At 48.5% G+C, this 17862-nt stretch overlaps 2 protein-coding genes across 4 annotated transcripts in view; one reads left to right on the top strand and one right to left on the bottom strand.

Annotated features, from left to right (window-relative positions):
- Positions 1-361, bottom strand: part of Kfase (kynurenine formamidase) — a 50214-nt gene extending 49853 nt beyond the window's left edge. The window contains exon 1 of the mRNA XM_077704294.1: positions 280-361. Coding sequence (XP_077560420.1) covers positions 280-361 — 82 coding nt within the window. The remainder of the gene's footprint in view (positions 1-279) is intronic.
- Positions 1-17862, top strand: part of LOC144174299 (uncharacterized) — a 169393-nt gene that overhangs the window by 365 nt on the left and 151166 nt on the right. The window lies entirely within an intron of this gene.

The raw sequence follows: 17862 nt of genomic DNA, 5'->3' as shown, positions 1-17862 counted from the left end.
GCTGGGCCGAGCTTTTGCAACAGCTGAGCGTCGCTCGCACAACGCGCGATCGAGCCGGAATTCAATGCGCCGGATGTGTCATGTGCCACGAACCGTGCCAGAGCACCGCACCTGTAGTCCCACTGCCTCGCGTAAACTGGCAATGCCACGGCACCGCTCAAGTAACCACTGGTAGGTAGGTGAAAGACTGCGACGTTGTTGGGAGCCGTATCGCGCGTCTTGTCTGCGGAACGACTGCACACAACTTGAACATTGCGAAGGATGACAGGTGACGGGTACGCTCGCCCCCCTTGAAGAGGTCCCGGCGGGTCATCCGCCGCTCGCGAGGATTGGAGCCCAGGGAGCGGACCGAGGTGACCATCCGTCGGTTTCTCGGCAGGGTCCGACGAGCGCGCAGGGGACTCCTTTGCATCCGCTCGTTTTCCCGGCGTTTGCGCGTTGCTAGGGTAGCGGGTTCTCTGTCTGCATCAAGCGGGTGGCAGTGTCTGGGACTGCAGACGTTCTTGGGTCGATTATGTGTTGTGCAACAAGTCCTCCCTGATCTGACAGCTTTTCTTTCCAAGCTAGAACAAAAGGGTAAATGAAGCCTGGCTACATTTATGGATTTTTTTCTATCTGGCTAGATACCTGTCTGGATAGTATTCGTTTTGTGTCGTCATTTGTGGTTCAGCCTAAAGGCCTGTCTACTCTATTTTCAAAGACGATAACTTTTATGTCTGCCTGTTGAAAGAAATTCTTGAACGAGCAAAGCAACTACTAAATCTGCTACCATCCCTACTTCTTACTAACATTGTTCGAAAAAAGAAAAACACATCCGAAGCAAAACATTTTTGTAATTAAAAATAGACGTGAGTGTAATTGTAGGGTAAGCAAACGCAAAAAAACGCGTTAACAACAGTATTTTAACGATAAAATACAAAAACGGCTCGCGCGCAAGCCTGGAGCTCGAGCGCCAAGCCGGACGGTAACGAAGGGTCCCAACAGATGGCGCCCCAGCGGATCGAAGGCGGGAAAATATAATTGTATGCTGCAAACCTCTATTGCGCTTATCGTGGGAGGACCGAGACGCGTGTTTGACGACAAACTTGGGGTGGTATTCTGAATTTGTCTGTTTTGAAAACGTCCGTTTTGCGTCCTTTTCGTTGTGACGTCTTCCGGCTGCAGGCGGGCTTTGGATTCACTTTGGAGCAACTGCTTTTGCTAACACACTTTAAACTACAACTACTTTGAACTATTTTTGTGTGTTTATTTCAGCGTATTTTGAAAACCTAGACATGAGAATATTTTTCTATGACGAAGCGGAAAGTTTTTCACCACTAGGAAACGAATGTCGAAAGATGGCAGCTGCAGCCAGCACCTTCCTGTGGCAGTAAAGCGTGAACAATGCTTCGGCTGCCATTTTTCTTACGCGTGGACCACGATTTATAAGACCGTGTATCAAGATGATCGCCTTCTACTAAGTATTTTGGCCTCGACGCACTGGCGGCATACTGACGCGAGCTTTTCCAAGAGCCTCGAATGGTTCGTTACGGCGTTGGCATTTCTGTGGTACTCTCTGAGTGAAAAAAACGTGAGTGGTCGGGATTTTCGTTTCTTAAGTACCTCTCTGCTTCGCGTCAAGTCTACGGACGTTAAGCTGGTATGTGTATTCGCAAGTACCAATAAAGGTTTACAATTTCATGCCCAGTGCCTGTGCGATTTTGGTTGTCTGCTCGGCAGCTATGAAACTCGCAAACCATCGTTTATTTCACTACATCTGCTGACAGTTAGCTAGCTTGCAGACGATCGTTCACTTCAGCGAGCTGGCTCACAGACGATCGTTCACTTCAGTGTTCTCGGAGGATGGCGCGACGAAAGTAGCCCGCGCCGGCCAAGTTCGCCTGACAGCTTGTCTCAGAGCCACCGCACAGTTCTCTTCGGTAGACGGAAATGATGGCGGAATGCTTCTGCAGTCATTTCGAACGGGTCAACATTTTTTTCTTGCCCGCCTGTTGTGCTGGCGAGCCAACAACCATGCGATGACCGTAACATTCATGCTTGAACTGGAAAAATTGTCTGCTCCAAATCGTCTGCTCCGAGAAACCGCGGTTCAACGCAGTTGCCCCGCCATGCTTGCGCTGCGTTGCATCCGGTTGTTCGCTTTTGGCCAATCAATGCTCGCTCAAAACAGACGCGAAACGGACATAATTTGGTAATACCGCCCCTGGACCCGCCGCGATGGCTCAGTGGCTAAGGCGTTGCGCTGCTGAGCACGAAGTCGCGGGTTTGATTCCCGGCCGCGGCGGCCGCTTTTCTGATGGAGGCGAAAAGCAAAAACGCCCGTGTGAACGAGATTACGGCGCACGTTACCCCAGGTGGTCAAAATTAATCCGGAGCCCTCCACTACGGCGCGCCTCATCGCCTGCGTTGCGTCGGCGCGTTAAACCCTACAATCAATCAATCAATACCGCCCCTGGCCGCCTTAACGCACTCCCACTAGCGCCGTTTACTGGTTTGGTTTGCAACCCCCATTCTCTGCTCATGGGTAACTGCTAATACCGTTGAACCTCGTTATAACGAACTATGATATAGCGAATTATCGTATATAGCGAACTAAATTGGTCACGCTTTATTTCAGTGACACTAATTCTTTTATAACGAAACTGAAACCGTGAGATCCGTGCGCGAAATCGAATGTAACGAAGAAGTATTTGACCAGAAGGCTGAGAAGCTACTTGGAAAAACCTTCCGGCATCCGAAACTGCAGAAGTATAAAGGCCCTTTTGTTCGGGGACACTGTGGGAAAACTTCATCCTGCTCAGTGCTGTGAGTAGCCACCAGGCGAAAATCACATCCTTCACCAAATAAATGAGGACGCTGCCTTGTGTTGTCAAGTGAACTTTGTTCTGTTGTAATTTCATGTCTCGTGTTCAGGTTCATTGAGCTTGAAATGCAACAAGGAGAAGGGTAAAGGTTACCTCGCTTATATTGGGTTCGAAGCCTCAAAAAATGCATTTCTGTAAAAGTATTTTCGCGCGAGCCAGATTGTCGATTTGTTACAGGCGATTTTTACCTCTAGTGTTAAAAGAAATATTGGTTATGACGAACCAATTTGCTGTCCCGATACTACTTCGTTATAGCGAGGTTCGACTGTACCGCTTTCCTGGTCGGCCTCGGTGGTGCAGAGGTAGGGTCGTGGGTTCCTTTTTTAACGACCTGAGTTCGAGCCCTAGTAGTGCCTGTTTTTTTTTTTTCTCGCAAGGATTACCAATTTCCTTTACTGCAGCATGTTCTCTTAAGTTAATTGTACGCATTCTTTTTTTAAAATAAGCGTGGTTTGGGCCTTCCAGAACGTTTATCTGTTCTGCGTTTCGTCTAATACGACGCAAAAAAAAAAAAAATGGCCGCGTATGTGCTCACTTCGCTGCGAATGGCGTCGAAATACCATAGCCTTCTGCCTCCTCTCTCCTGTAAATGCCTCTTCTCTCTCACGCCAACCTCTCATGCTCTTCCCCTTCCTTTCGATCCTCCCACAATAAAGTCGCAGCAGTTTTGATCTGTCAAATCAATTTTCCCGCTCGTGCCATCTAGTGAACCTGTTGTTACTTGAACTTGAAACACTGCCGCGAGGTCCAGGCTTGTGCGAGCTCTCTTTTTTTGTGTGAAAATATTTTAATAGCGGAGCTGTTGTTGGTGGCCGTTATGTGTGCGGCGTCATCAGAAAACCCCAGGTTGTAGTTACTCCCGTCGTTTACCGCTTACGTGAGCACTCGCCTTACGAGGACCTCCAGGCGTCTTCCAGGCTTGCCCGTGGCGCTCGCAATAAACAAAACAAAAAACAAACAAGAAAACAGTCCATGTGCGTCCGCCCCTCAGGGGGAAGCACAAGACAGCTCTCGCTACAGACGCCCAGTTCTAAAAGCCGGTGTCCTCCGATTCTAGCGCGTGCTGACGCGTTCCACTTTGGGAGAAATGTGAAAGCCTGCGGACAAAACGATCCGGGCCCGCCAATCATGCGTGAAGAAGACGACGATATATGTAGATGGGTATGACGATGACTACTACTACCACAGTGAAAAACATCGACTGAACAATTTAAAGCCTAATGCAATGCGCGGTGGTGTGCTTACATCGAAAGAAATCCTCCAGCTTCGCTAAGGCTCAAGCCTTGCGCGACTTAGCGCAAGCTTCACCAATTTTTTAGGCCAAAATATTGTTTTCACTACGTATTTCTTATTTTGTATCGCAAATCTCACGCAGACGTTTATGTTCAATTAAATAACACTGGGAGTACCAATTTTGCATTGTTGTTTTGATTCAAATTTGCTTAATGTGTTCTTTTTGGTGAACAATGTTGACAAGAATGAAGTATGTTTCCAGATTTACTAATTCGGAAGGGTTTTGGCTATGTAAACTCCTCGTACAATAATTCTTTTAACTTCTCGCCAGATGTTGGAATCGAGGGAGAGATACACCAAAATTTCCGGGTTTAAAGGGGCCATGCAGACAAAACACTAGTTTGGTTCATTCGGAAGATTGCTTCGTTAGAATCGTACTGATACCACTCTTAACGTAAAATTCGCTCAAATAAGCCATATAATAGGAAAAAAATTGCCTCCATCTCCCCGCGAGGGAACCCTGGTGTGATGCGGCGCATCTGGGGGTTCAATTGGCGTTTCCATTGGGTTGATTGTCTACATCGCGTGAAACGTATTGTGAACGCGTAGGATGCCTTCCATCACATACGGATGTTCTCATACACGGGACGATGGAGGCAATTTTACATTTTCATGCACATGCATACGCGAAATGAGAGAGTACACGTGTTTTAGCGGCCACCACCCAGCGCGATGCCCGCTTTATATTCACAGCGCTTGAAGGAGAGGAGACCGCGGGAGAGAGTCGCGCATGCGCGCACATGCGCACCGGAGCAGCTGTTAACGCAGCGTTAACGCAGCGAAGCGCGCGCCAACCAAGCGCGCCAGCTGTCGTTATGCTAATGCGCCGGAGCGAGAGTGTTGCACACAGCTGTGGGAGAGGCGAACGGAGGAAGGCTGCGGACGGACGCCGCCGCCGCTGACGACGACGCAGGAGGGACATGCTCAGAGCAAGAGATGCGCCGCATCTAAAAAGGGAATGGCCATGCGACCCACTGGCTCATTTCCCGCAGCAAAGCCTTTGCGCCTAGCTGTGCGACTGGCTGAGGCCGGCAAATGCAAATTAGGCACAGCTTATAAGCTTGCCGAGCGAGCTATTTAGGCTTAAGCGTAATGCATAATATTCATTTTACAACAGTAAGAATGGTGCGGTAAACAATGGAAGTTACGAAAATACACGTAAGCATATAAGTACCGATGCGCACTGCTGTTGGCACTGGACGCACTATGCTTGTTTTAGCTGCACAGCAATCCGCCGCTTTGGAGTTGTGTACAACGACACTGGCCGATTGGCGTAAGCGACGTTGTCTTACGTGATCCTGTTGGTAGAGGATACTCCATGTTTCACGAAAATTACTCTGTACAGTAACAAAAACAAGCCAGGTGCAAATACGGTCAGAAACAAAGCAACGGCGGACAACGGTCTCTGGATGGGTATGGTAGCGACATCTGGGGGCACTGACCGTAAGCAAGGCTGCAGAGCCGAATGACGCAGTGGAAGTTCTTTTGAATACCCGCACTTACGACTTCATTGCTGACTTCCCGAAAACACACGATTGGCGGGAAAATCAAAATTTTAACCTAAATTGATTAATTTCTCAGTGAATACGGCATCATTTGCTGCCGGACCATGCGCTAGGAGCACTACAAAACACGAAATCTTTCGAAACAAACTTGTATTTTGTCCGCATGGCCCCTTAAGTATCCCAAGTGTGACTATCGTATGTAAAAGAGGCCCACGTTGGGTGCGTCCACGCGGCCAGGTTCGTCAAATACACCACCCTAATGCGTTCGCTGTTCCACAGTCAACATGCAAACTCTGCGCGCGAGCAGAAGCACTGGGCACATCATCCTCGTATGCAAGCCGCACCCACCGAGATTTGCCATCTCTCCGATCCCCCTGAGCAATGCAAGACTCTGCTGCTGAGAGAGAAGCCAGGCTTCTTCATTCCTACAACCCTGCTCAGTAAACGTCTTTCTCGACGAAGGCCTCGGTGGGGATATTGGGGCTTTTTCGTTTCGTCCCTTCCATGGTTACGCCGCTGGGGATTGATTACATTGGATGGTGATCCAGGCTTGGGCGGTGAGAGATAGAGGGAGAAGGCTCTTTATTAGAGGAGAAAGCCGAGATGTTTGCCGGAATTTCGACGCCGGCATGCTATTCGGCGGGGAAAAGGGGAAAGAAAAGGCCCGGCGGTGGTCACGGAGCAAAGCCGAAATCCGCAGTGGCATACAAATAATGCTTTTGCTGTCAGGGGAAATCCGGACATCAGACTCAATGAGCGTTTAATTTCCAATAGGTAGGGCATGTTTGTTAGTACCGCTTCTGAGTTGCAGGCCATTCTCAAGCTACGCAAACGGTGCATGAAGCTGGCTCGCCACTTGAAGGCTTCCTGCCCGAGCGACTCGATACCTATTTATTAATTAAAGACGATATTGTTTTCTGGGCTTCCTGAAAAATTGTTGATATATCTGTCCTCGATTCAGCCACCCGGCCAGAAGTTAACAGAATGCACGAACAAGAGGTTTATATAGGCAATCCTTTGCAAACAGCTAGAGAGAGAGAGAGAGAGAGAGAGAGAGAGAGATATTGTTAGCCCAGAAGTAGAGAGCTTGGACTTCATTCGGCTCTCTTTGTCGCGTTACTCAGCCGGGATGGATGTGAACATTTATTAACTGATATATTACAGAGAGGTAGCTTGGAGAGAGCCGTCCCTGGTCCCTGGCGGCTACTTCGGCCATCTGGACAAGGCGTAGCTGCGTTAGGGGATCGGAGCTGCGCAGCAGGGTTTCCCAGTGCTCTAGATGTTTGATATCTATGGAGGGTAGGGGCTCCTGTACCGCAGTATTCTTTGGCATTTACACATAATGTGCGTGAGGCCTGCGCGGTGGCCGCAGTGTTTGCACTTATCCGAGATTTCTGGATGAAAGTGATGGTTCGGGTAGATATTTGTTTGAAGTTGCTCTAGGCCTTGGCTTGTGCAGCATTGAGTGTGCTGTGGGCGGCTGGGAATTCACACCTGCTGTATTTGTAGTAAATTCGATACCATACTTAATACTTGTCAACATGGTTGAGCAACAAGAAAACAGGAATATTTCAGGCAAGATATCAACACATAACTGGTACTAGGCAGTGTTCCTGTAATTGAAAATTGACGAGCGCTTGATATTTTTCATAGCAAATAAAAAAAAAATACACGTTGAAAATATTTTGACCCCAACCAACCCCTCCCCAACCGGGAACTAGGGTGCACGCGAAGATTGACCAACCTTGTGCAGCCGTAAAACAATCACCTGTGAAATCGGCGTTCCAAGCGTTTGCGCATCTACAGGTTTTCCCGCTCAATTTAATCCGATTGCCATACAATTTAATCCATACGCCAGGAACTCCAATCCAAGCGCCAACTAATTTAATCCAAGTGTCACTTAATCCAGGTGCGAGCGAATTTATTCTGGTCGCCAACCAAATTAATCTAGCTGTCAGAAAATTGTTCAGGAGTGTTTTGTACGAAATTAGGCGCAGCTTTGCGGAATTTGTTGAGCGGGCTCGGGTGTGGTGAAAAGGTGGTGTTTCTTGATTCATTATGTGCAAAATATCTTGTGTGCGTGCACAGCTTAATGGACATTGACTAACACGCGCAGATCGAAAGAGCGGACTTTTTTGATCCGTTTGTGCCGCGCACTGTGAGCTGATCGTCTGCGAAAGCGCTGCCCATAACTCACGTCAGAAGCATCGTCTGCTCCTCGCGTAACAATGCCCTCAGAAGTTCCTTTGATAAAAAAATACATTACTTAAATGCCCTTTGCATTCTCATTTTCAATCAATGAATGCTTTTCTGCAGCGTTAAGTATTTCCAAATTATGCTATCGTCTGGTCGCGTCAGAAATACCGCCTGCTCGCGTGACAATACGCTGGCAAGTCTGCTGGCAAGTAACAGTACGCGAGCAGACGATACTCCTGACGATCTCGCAGAAAGGATCGAACAAGACAACATTCGCAGCGGGGCGAGCAAATACGCGGACATTTTTTTCTTTCCGTGTCTTCACACCAAAACTCCCGAGCCTCCGCGTATCTTTGACGCGAGGCGTTCCATAGCCTGTGCTTTAACTCGGTGTCTGCTGCGAAGCGGCGGCGCAACGCCGATTGAGGGCATTGGCGAGCGTGAGACGGGAGTGAAGCAAAGCGTGGCAAGAGGAGGCAGCCCTGAGGAACGGCTCCGAGTTGCACACGAGTGCTTTGGCATCCCTTCCTCAGACCGTGGGTGAGCAGTGGCAGTGACATGTGGCAGTGACATTCCACTTACCCACTTGGACCATGCATGGTCCAAGTGGGTAAGTGGAATGGGGCTGTGTCGGCGCCATTTGGCATCCCAGGCGCCACCCTGCGATGCCACTCTGTTCTTCTGACCCAGTCAAGCGGCGTGTGCAGTTGCGAGCATGCCGCTCATTGCCCGTCATAGCGACAGCAAAACCACAGCTCCACTCGCAACAGTATTGGCACGAAAAATTTTAATGCGTTGCTTTCTTTGCCCCTCACAACCGGGACCGTGTAACGCCGCTCATTTTCGGAAAAATGCACATTTGGTAGAAGATCCACCTTTAATCGCTATAAGAGCTTAAATGGAGATACCTGGTCAAACAGAATTTTGAAAAACGAAAAAAAAGTTAAAACACAAAAGAAATTGTAACAAAAATGACCTGACAAAATCAAAAATATGATTTTATACATCCTCCAATAAACCGAAGAATAAATGAAAAAAGTCCCCAACAAAACGTTGGAAATACGAATAAAAAAGAGCGTAAACGGACCAACTCTGCACTGCGCCGTGCATCTTCGAAAAGAAAAACACGTAAGGAGCGAAGTAAAGGCACTTCATCGCTATAATGGTATACATTTGCATCATTGGCGAAAAGAAACAAAAGAGAACTTAAAAATGATAAGATAATACAACGTCTTTCGCTGCTCATACCCATATTTGGCTGTAATGAACTCGCACGTTATACAAGCGGCAAAAGAATGCTACGCATTAGTAGACAATTATCTGAATTTCTGCACATACTTTCCCTCTATTGCGATGTTTTCCACGCGCGCGCTGGAGTTTGATGCCTTAGCCGAGCGCAATCGGCTCCTCTGTTGCTAAGGCATTTTAATGTGTTATTGTTCTTCAAAGGAAGTAGTTTATATTGCAGTGGTGGTGGTAATTATGATTTCAGGGGTTAATGATGAATGCTCCGTTTTTTAACAGCTCGCAGTTTTCATCCACAGAGTGGCTCGCATAATCATCATGCGCGAAAGCAATCGCGACAGAAAGAGGGTCGTTTACACTTCGGCAGTCGGCTTTGTCGTGTATGTTCGTTGTTTCCGTAGCTTTTTTGGGCGGGAAAGTTGTATGAATGACTAATGTCATCGCCTACAGGCTGGTACGATTATAGACGTGCGATGTTTTACCGGCCTGGGACGTTCAGAATACATATGTTAAATTCCAGTGGCAGATCCGGTGCACTTTCAGAGCAACTTTTTTGGCTCCTTTCGGAGCAAACACGGTCCGATGGCAGATAGGGAGCAACCAAATCCTGTTCCAACGGCAGATCGAGAGCGCCGTCGCAGCCGAGATCGCTCCGTGGAGCAAGAAAGTTGCTCCTCCGAAATCGGCGGAGTCGGCCGGAACTCGCGGGGAGCCTTCTCTTCTCTCGTGACGTCGTCGCCGTCTGCTTCCGCTCTACTCCCCTTTTCGAATCGCCACAGCGCGCGCTCCGGCAAATACGATCAACGGCCACACCCTCAACGGGTAAATAGATGCTGCACGCCGTGTCGCGTTCATGCTTGCGACAGGTGGAACTCGGAATCAAGTGGCGAGAAGCATATCTCGAACGACGACCGGATGGACCTGTCGTATAAAAGCGCCTTCGGCGTTTTTCTATTTTTTTTTTAGCCTGACTGCAAAAATGCCGCAAAACTTGCGTCACGGGCGCCGGTGGACGCTGTCGAGACTACTAAGGATCCTTTATCAGCAAAAAAGCCAATGAAGAGACTTCAGTTGAGACCCTGCAAGAAGAGAACGCTTGCAGGGAAGCAGACGTTTTTGGGAGGGCCCGACGTAAAGGCTGCCGGGAAAGTGGTGTTCCCGGCAGCCTTTACGTCGGGCAATTGTACCTGCATAGTCACACTCAGTGTTCATCTTTTGCAGTCGTTAATGTTAAGTTCGATCAAGTTATTTCGGGGAAATCGAATAAACGTCATCTGATATATTAGGAATCTTTCTTTCTTAAATTGATTTTGGCTACCAAGACGACTTGTGACAGCACCAGTGGTGAAGGCTAATTTTTAATTAAAATCAGCCTTTATTATTAAGAGACGCGGTTACGTTTTTTTATTTGTGCGATCATAATGTTCGGTGTCAGCGACTCACCTTTCCTCTTAATCCAAAATACATTTCTACAGAAAAAAGCAGCCATCCCACACGAGGATCTCTAAACAATTATTCATGCATATATACTTTCGCGCACTATGCGTTCCTCAGGTATTTCTCGGGCCCTGCAGTAAACCGGTTATAAAAACCTTATTTAAAAACCTGTAATAAATTACAAGCAGAGGTTAAGCCTGCATTGTCTAATTATTTATCGGCTTATAGCTGTAACTGCGTTCCCGTGAATATATCGTTCTTGTACTTAAAGCTGTAACTCAAAGCACGGAACTGAAGCGTAAATTATAAGTGGCGGAATTATAGTCATGATTGTATTATAAACATATACAGTAAGTGCTTTGTTTGTATATTTATTGCTACAAATTCATTCTGCTATATGCCGTGGATTCACGTGAAGACAAAATGCAGAACACACAATTGAAACGCAATAAAATAGTTTAGGTAGTCACTACTTATAGTTAACATATTGCTAACAACACGATATGAACCTATGGACCCACCCTTTGGGCCAAAAGTGTATGGGAGATGCCTTTCTCCAGCTGTGGATATAGATGATAGGCTGATAATAATTATGATAACAATAATACTGGCAATAATTAGAATAATAACAATAATATTAATAATAATAATAACAACAACAACGCATGCTACGAAAACAAACTAAACGCAGGCAATCAAAAGGTAATAAAAATAGTGCGGATAAGCTCACACTGTTTTATTAGTTATTGTATATGTTGCTACGAATACGTTTTGCTGCATATACCGTGCATTCACTTAAGCCATAATGCGAAACACACGATCTAAATGCATTAAATCAACAACGCACGTATAAACAAACGTGTGTAGCTAATGTAGTCATTGGATTAATTGCCAGATGCTCTGCCGCGCATTTCATGCGTAATTCAAGAGGCAGAGGAGACAATCAGAATGTAATAAATAAATAGTGCACGCATATGATCACTTATAGTATAAAGCTACTGCTGCAACAGCATCCTGCTATGTCGTGCAAGCGTAGAAAAGCAGAACTAGCGGCATGCAGATCGTACCTTCCGTCCGCCGGGATCCAAAAGAATTTTATGCCGGCCTGGCGTGAAGAATTTTTGACACCACTCAGTACAGCACGATCTGTGATGACGGCGCGAATCCATTCAAGCGTCTGTTTCGATGAAACAAACTTTGCACTGGTAAAAACGGCCTTCGGTACAGAGTGGATCGTAGCATACCTGTGGGCGAGACAAGAAACGCCCCTTTTCAGCGGTGCGAAGTAGACAGGCGCGGTTCCCGTTTTCCACTCCGGGTGGCGCTCGTATTTTCGCAGTCTCGAACTGGAACTTTTAAGTTCACTTGCATATTAAACGCTCCGTAATTAATAAGTAACCTGGTAATAAATATAAAATGCAACAACAACGTTCATTTACGCTCGTATGTAGTACAGCCCCCAAACGTTAGGATCGCCGGGACAGAAAAATTACACCATCTTCCCGTAGGGGAACCCTGAGTAGTATGCGAAGCAGCCATGGGGCCGACTGAAGTTCCCATTAGTTTTCAGTTCGTCGTTTCCGTTGATGTTCAGCTTCGCGTGACTTCGTTGTATCAGTAGCTTCTTGACGTAGTTTGAATGAGTGAAGGACATAAGGCGCGTTCGTAGCACATGCTCCCGTCTCGGTTTGTAGCGCAGTGGGAAGAGCGCCACGTACCTCCCGTGGCGGCCAGAGCTAGAGTCGTGGGATCGAAACCGGGTGCCGCCTAACTATTTCTTTTTATAATGGACTGCGCTGACGTCAGCCCGAACGCTGACAGGGCTGAAGAGACGCGCATGCGCAGTGGAGTGCGGACGGTGGACAACGATAACGAGGGAGGGAGGGACACAGCCCCGAGCATGAGATGCTTCGCATCTAAAACGGCGGAGTTGCATCCGCCTGACTTAGCCGTGCTTCGGCACTGATTGTCATTCGGCTGCCTGAATGTGTGGGGAATCGAGTTTAGACAATAGGCTACTGATGCCACTGTGTGCATAAGCGAAAGAAAGTGCACTAGCACAGGCTCCAGCACATAGCTACGGTACACATTAACGTGGAAAACTGGGCGTTATGGTACATAATCAAAGAAAAAACCAGCGCAAAAAGGAAACAAGGACACAGAAAGGACGACAGGAACTGCGCTGAATCTCTGCGCAGTCGAGTAAAGAAGGCCGGTTCCTTATCCGTGGTTATCTTTCAGTATTCGATCTGCCAAGTGCAGTCAGGCATTTGCGTAGGGGGAGAAATGTTGTGACATGTTCCAAAGAATACGTATTTTACCTCTGATATGCGTGAACTTTGCTTCGATAGAAAGTATCAAGATGCGTTATGTTGCCAAAGGCGCCCGAGAACCGAGCTCCGTTGACTCCGTCATGTAGTGGTAGCGTGGTGAACGAGCGGTGAGCGGGACAGCTGCCTTTGTTCAGAACGATGAAGAGCCGGGAGAGAGCATGGCAAAAAGAGAACAGCGATGATATAGGAGACAACCCGCTGGCATGTTTACAACATGACTCGGGCAGAGTAACGTCTTGCTCAGATGCCGACTGCCTACTGATTCGGCTCGCCGAAGGGCGAAAATTTATCATCAAATGTCCCAACAATCCACACACTGTCCCTGTATTGCGCTTGGCACTAAAAAGTACAAGTACGCGAAACACTTTCCACAGGACCCGGGATAGCTGGCGCCATTTGTGCCGGAGAGAGCGGGAAAGGAGAGCTTCAACGGACAGCCGCCGCTTGCAGAGCCAGGCCAGAACACGCCTTACTCATACAGTTTCATATTAAAATATACTAGAAGGAAATCTGGCGCTGCAATCTCGGGCCGTCGTGGGCGCCGCCATTGCCGCTAGCGACGTTCCCCGCCTACTTGGCTTGGCTAGCTACATGGCTTCTTTTTTGTCTCGAAGCCGAAATCAACAAAAAAAGCAGCATTTTTTTGTTCATCTTGTATGAAGCCTCTAAAAAATCCTTGACAGTAAAATATTTTTGGAGCTTCAATTTTATAATAACAAAACAAATTTGCACAGTATTTTACAGTAATATTGTTTATTTTTGCAGCCAGAGGTTAACTTTTCAGCCTATCCATGAGCCATGTCAGGGACAAGGGGAACGCGCCTGCCCAGTACATGACGGAATGCTCGCCGAAGCGCGCCTCCCCTAGACAGTGGCGCCAGTTATCCCTCTAGTATATGTTAGTATGAATCTATATGGCTTTATTGAAACTGGATTCCGCTGGTTCCTGCAGCTGCCGCGCTGCTGTCCGCGACTCACTGGCGGCTCAAGGGAGTGCGCAAGCCAGTCGGGCTTATACTGGAACTTGTTTGATGCTCTGCCTTCACCGTCACACACGAAACTTCACCGCAGTCACGGAGCAAGAATATACAGGAGAAGAAACCGGCCATTGGGACAAGCACAGGTTGGCGACCAGATAATGTCACAATGAAAACCAAGGCAGACTGCAACGCTTCATCGCTGCGACGGCGAATAAGAGGGTAGCGGCACCTGATGGACAAAATGATAGCGGCCGCAATTAATTCCGTGGCTTCGCAGTGAAATAGCGTACGCGGCGGCTGCGCAGTTTCTTCGCCAAAGGCAGATGCCGCTAGGTTAACCTATGACGAGCGCTTTTGACATTATCTGGCCGCGCTAGGAAGCTTTGTTTCCCCTCCTATCTTGTTCTTGCTCCGTGACCGCAGTGCATCAAACTAGTATCACGCGCGTACATACTAAGTAAGGGTGAAGCACTTCGCGCTGAATCGTAACCCACATACAGCGACGGCGACAAGCGGAGCGGTAAACGTAACTCAATCGGTACAGCAAAAGGTATTGCGACGAGCGAAAAAAAATATACACAAGCCTCCAGGGGTGGCGACACCGACGGGGGGTCGCCGTTGCTATCTTTTTGCCGGCCAGAAATAGCACAAGCGAGCGACAGCGACGGAGGGCATTAGCGGCAGTGTAATAATTTTTAGGGGCGAAACTCCTCTTGCTCGGGCCCTGTCCCGTCCCTCGTTGCTGCTGTATACGGCACGGCACATTAATGATGATTGTGGCAGGATCCCCCTAGGGATTGGCCAACCAAAGATTGGCCGAAGAGGACAAAACGTTCAACGCGTTCGTTGCTACCCAAGAAGGAGAAGAGGAAGAAGAAGAGGTTGTCGTTCGTCGCCTGCGAGCTCAAGACACGTACTGGGGGTACACGACACAAGACGCTCTGCAGAAGGCGACGGCCAAGGTGGCTAAGATGTCACACACCGAATTCGCCAACTTACCCATGGAGATTCTCATCGTCCAAAACAACCCCTACATAACCACCACAAACATCGACGTCGTCGACGGGCTTGTCAACGGAGCGGTGGGAAGCTTGACGTGTCGAGTCTTTATATGATGTGCGGGCGAATGTTTCACGGTTTTACCGATAAGCATTTTTGCTTCGCCCCTCTCATCATCATTCACTTCGTGGAGATGGCGGAATTTTTTTCTCTCCTCGCTGTCGTCCACGCTATCTGTTTGCTGTACCCGTTGAGTTAGGCCGGGTTCAGGCTGTTGCAACTATCGTAATATCGTTAAAAAAACTCCCACCTCCCCTCGCGGGAACCCCTGTGTAGATGCGACGCATAGGGGGTTCACGTTGCAGCGTTGGACAGCGGAGGAACGGCGCTGGGACGATGGAGCGGAGCGGCGCAGGCACCGCGTTTTATAGCGCGCATAACGGTGAGGGGACACGCCGGCGCCAGTGCGTCTGCCGCGGCTATGACGCAACACAACCCAACACAATCCACTTTAATCCAATCCAAGTCAAGCCAAGCCAATCCATTCGAATCGGATCCAATGCCCCTCGCAAGAGAGTGTTCGCTATCGGAGAGGAGAGGGCGTGAGCGGCGGAGAGCGCAGCTCACGCGGCGAGGAGAATGGGGGAGGGGCGGACGCCGACAACAACGCCGACGACGCCGGATGCAGGGACAAGGCGAGTGAATGAGATGCAGTCGCATCTAATAAATACGTCATTTGAAGTCTCAGCCAACCGAACTGCGTGAAACGCCTTTTTTTTACGTCCATAGCGCGCACGATACGGCTGTTTCGTTGGTAGTGTAAACATAGAGTTACTTTTTCTTGCGTCTCTTGTTGCGGTCGCTGCATGTGATTGCCCCGTAACGCGTCGGGGAAACGTCAGATCGACGTTCGCCTTGCAGTGATTCATCATTCATTCCGCGAATTGGGCCTTTCGGAATGTTAGTGATCGTGAAAGATATGTTTTTTAATCGTGAATGCATACAAGTTGGTTCTGCGATTTGTTTTGTTCGTTTTGTACAGCGATGGGTCAGATCATCTCCTATATGGTGCCGCAGCCTTTTCCACTTAAGCAAGACTTCCGTTGGTATACTGTCACGGCGGGCTTTATCATTCTAGGAAAGTGTATGCGTATACGAATGGCATCTGCTTCTTTCGGAAGGGAGGCTTAAAGGAGCCATGAACAGAAAATACAACTTCGTTTAATTTGAAAGAACGAGGATTCAGTATCTCGCTCAGCTCAATTAGAGCCACAAAAGATGTTTTTTAACGAAAAAAAAGCAAGAAGTATTTAAAAACTTTCAAATTTTGCTCCACAATGACGTGTTATGAGCAAGAATGACGTCATAAGAGCCAACAATAAAACATAATTATCAGTGCGTTAAGTGCACGTTAGCATTCAAGTGATGCGGTCAAATGGAACTAGAGGCCCCATTACAGACGTCCAGTCATGTGTCGTCGCGACAGGTCTCTTAGGCGGCCGCCAATCGCACAAACAAGGTTCCGTGACGTCATAGAAAAGTTGCGGGAAATTGGCTAGGGGGTCGCGACTGCTTCAAACGTTTTCTTTAATATCTCCGTTATTTGTTCGAAGATTGCGATGATATTGGTATCATTGTTATCGGGACTAAGCACTCTTTCTAATAAACCCAACTTGTATTTTGTCTACATGGCTCCTTTAAAGGACCGGCCAAGGCGAATATAAACCTCTCCCGTCCTGTCCTCCCCCTGCGGTAGCTAACAAATTTTTCGGCCGGAAATTTGGAAATCAGGACCGATGCTAGACACATTTTTGACGGACCGAAACGGGCAGATGGCGCGCCATTGGAATGCCGGCCGCGTGCGCGTGTGTAACATATACACGCGAGCCATCAGTCGTATTTGGTACCTCTGCAGAGTCACCAACCAGCACGCGCGGCGCGACCGCGAAAGTGCCGAATCAGAGCGATTATTACGACTTCGTTCCTGGGAGCAATTTAAAGTGCCCTACTTTGCTCGGACGCCTGCCTGCAGGTGAAACCGAACCTGGGCTCGTGGCGTCGCCTTCTGGTTGTCCGCCACTCAAGGACTGAGGGTCTCAGTGTCCGTGGCAGAGTTTGGTGTTGCTATGTCCGATTGTGGCAAAATTTGCATGCTTCTCGAGAGAGAGAGAGAACAAAACTTTATTAAAAAAGAAAAGAAAACCGGGTTAGCGAGGGGGCGTCTCGAGAAGCTTCACCACTTGCGTCTCCTTGGCCGGGAAACTCGAATGCAGAAGGTGGAATGACAGTTTGCCAGGATCCCAGGACTTCCCAGCTGGCTGGCCTCGTCTGCGCATGCGACGTGGTGCCTGATGATGTACAGTCCGGGGCAATGGACAGGACGCGGTGAGGAAGAAGTAACAAACCGTCATCGCTGCTGCGAGGAGGGTCGCGCATCTGGACGCGGTTCCTGCGGGGGCGGGGCGGCCAGCCTGCGAGGCAACAATGGGCAATCGGAAGCCGGGTCGTGACCCTAGTGGCGTTTGCGAAATTGTTTCCGTCTTCAGGGGTCACGCCCCTCCCGCGAGTTGAAAACTGGCAGCTGTTTGACGCTCGGCCCGAGTGTGCGAGAAATTTGTCCGGCGATGAAACCGCAGGGGAGTTCTTTCTGCAGCGTGACACGAGTCCCTGCGCATGCAGCATATCCGTACGTGTTGGGAGTCGTTGAAGAGTGAGTGAAACGGCGGACATTCAAGAACAGGGCGGACGTTCGGGGATGATCCTTCGTGGTTGTGGGCACAACTGCGCACATTCTTGCAGAAATCCACTTCTCTGATCCAGCGATGCGGGCTCGCAATTCGGTCTCCACTATTTTCCGTAGCCTGTCAGGTGATCAGTAGCTTTTTTCCCCCATTTCTAATCTTTTTCCAAGCCGGTCAAGCTATCGACGAACAATTGTTACCACGTAAGTGTACAAGGCGGGTTTTAGATTTAAAATGGGTGTTTATTCTTGAAAGGTTTGGTTATCTAG

Source organism: Haemaphysalis longicornis, unplaced genomic scaffold (genome assembly GCF_048455015.1).
Source record: "Haemaphysalis longicornis isolate Haplotype H1 unplaced genomic scaffold, Haemaphysalis longicornis Haplotype H1 scaffold_3, whole genome shotgun sequence".
Taxonomy (NCBI): domain Eukaryota; kingdom Metazoa; phylum Arthropoda; class Arachnida; order Ixodida; family Ixodidae; genus Haemaphysalis; species Haemaphysalis longicornis.
The sequence above is the reverse complement of the archived record's forward strand: the minus strand, read 5'-3'. Positions and strand labels throughout refer to the sequence as shown.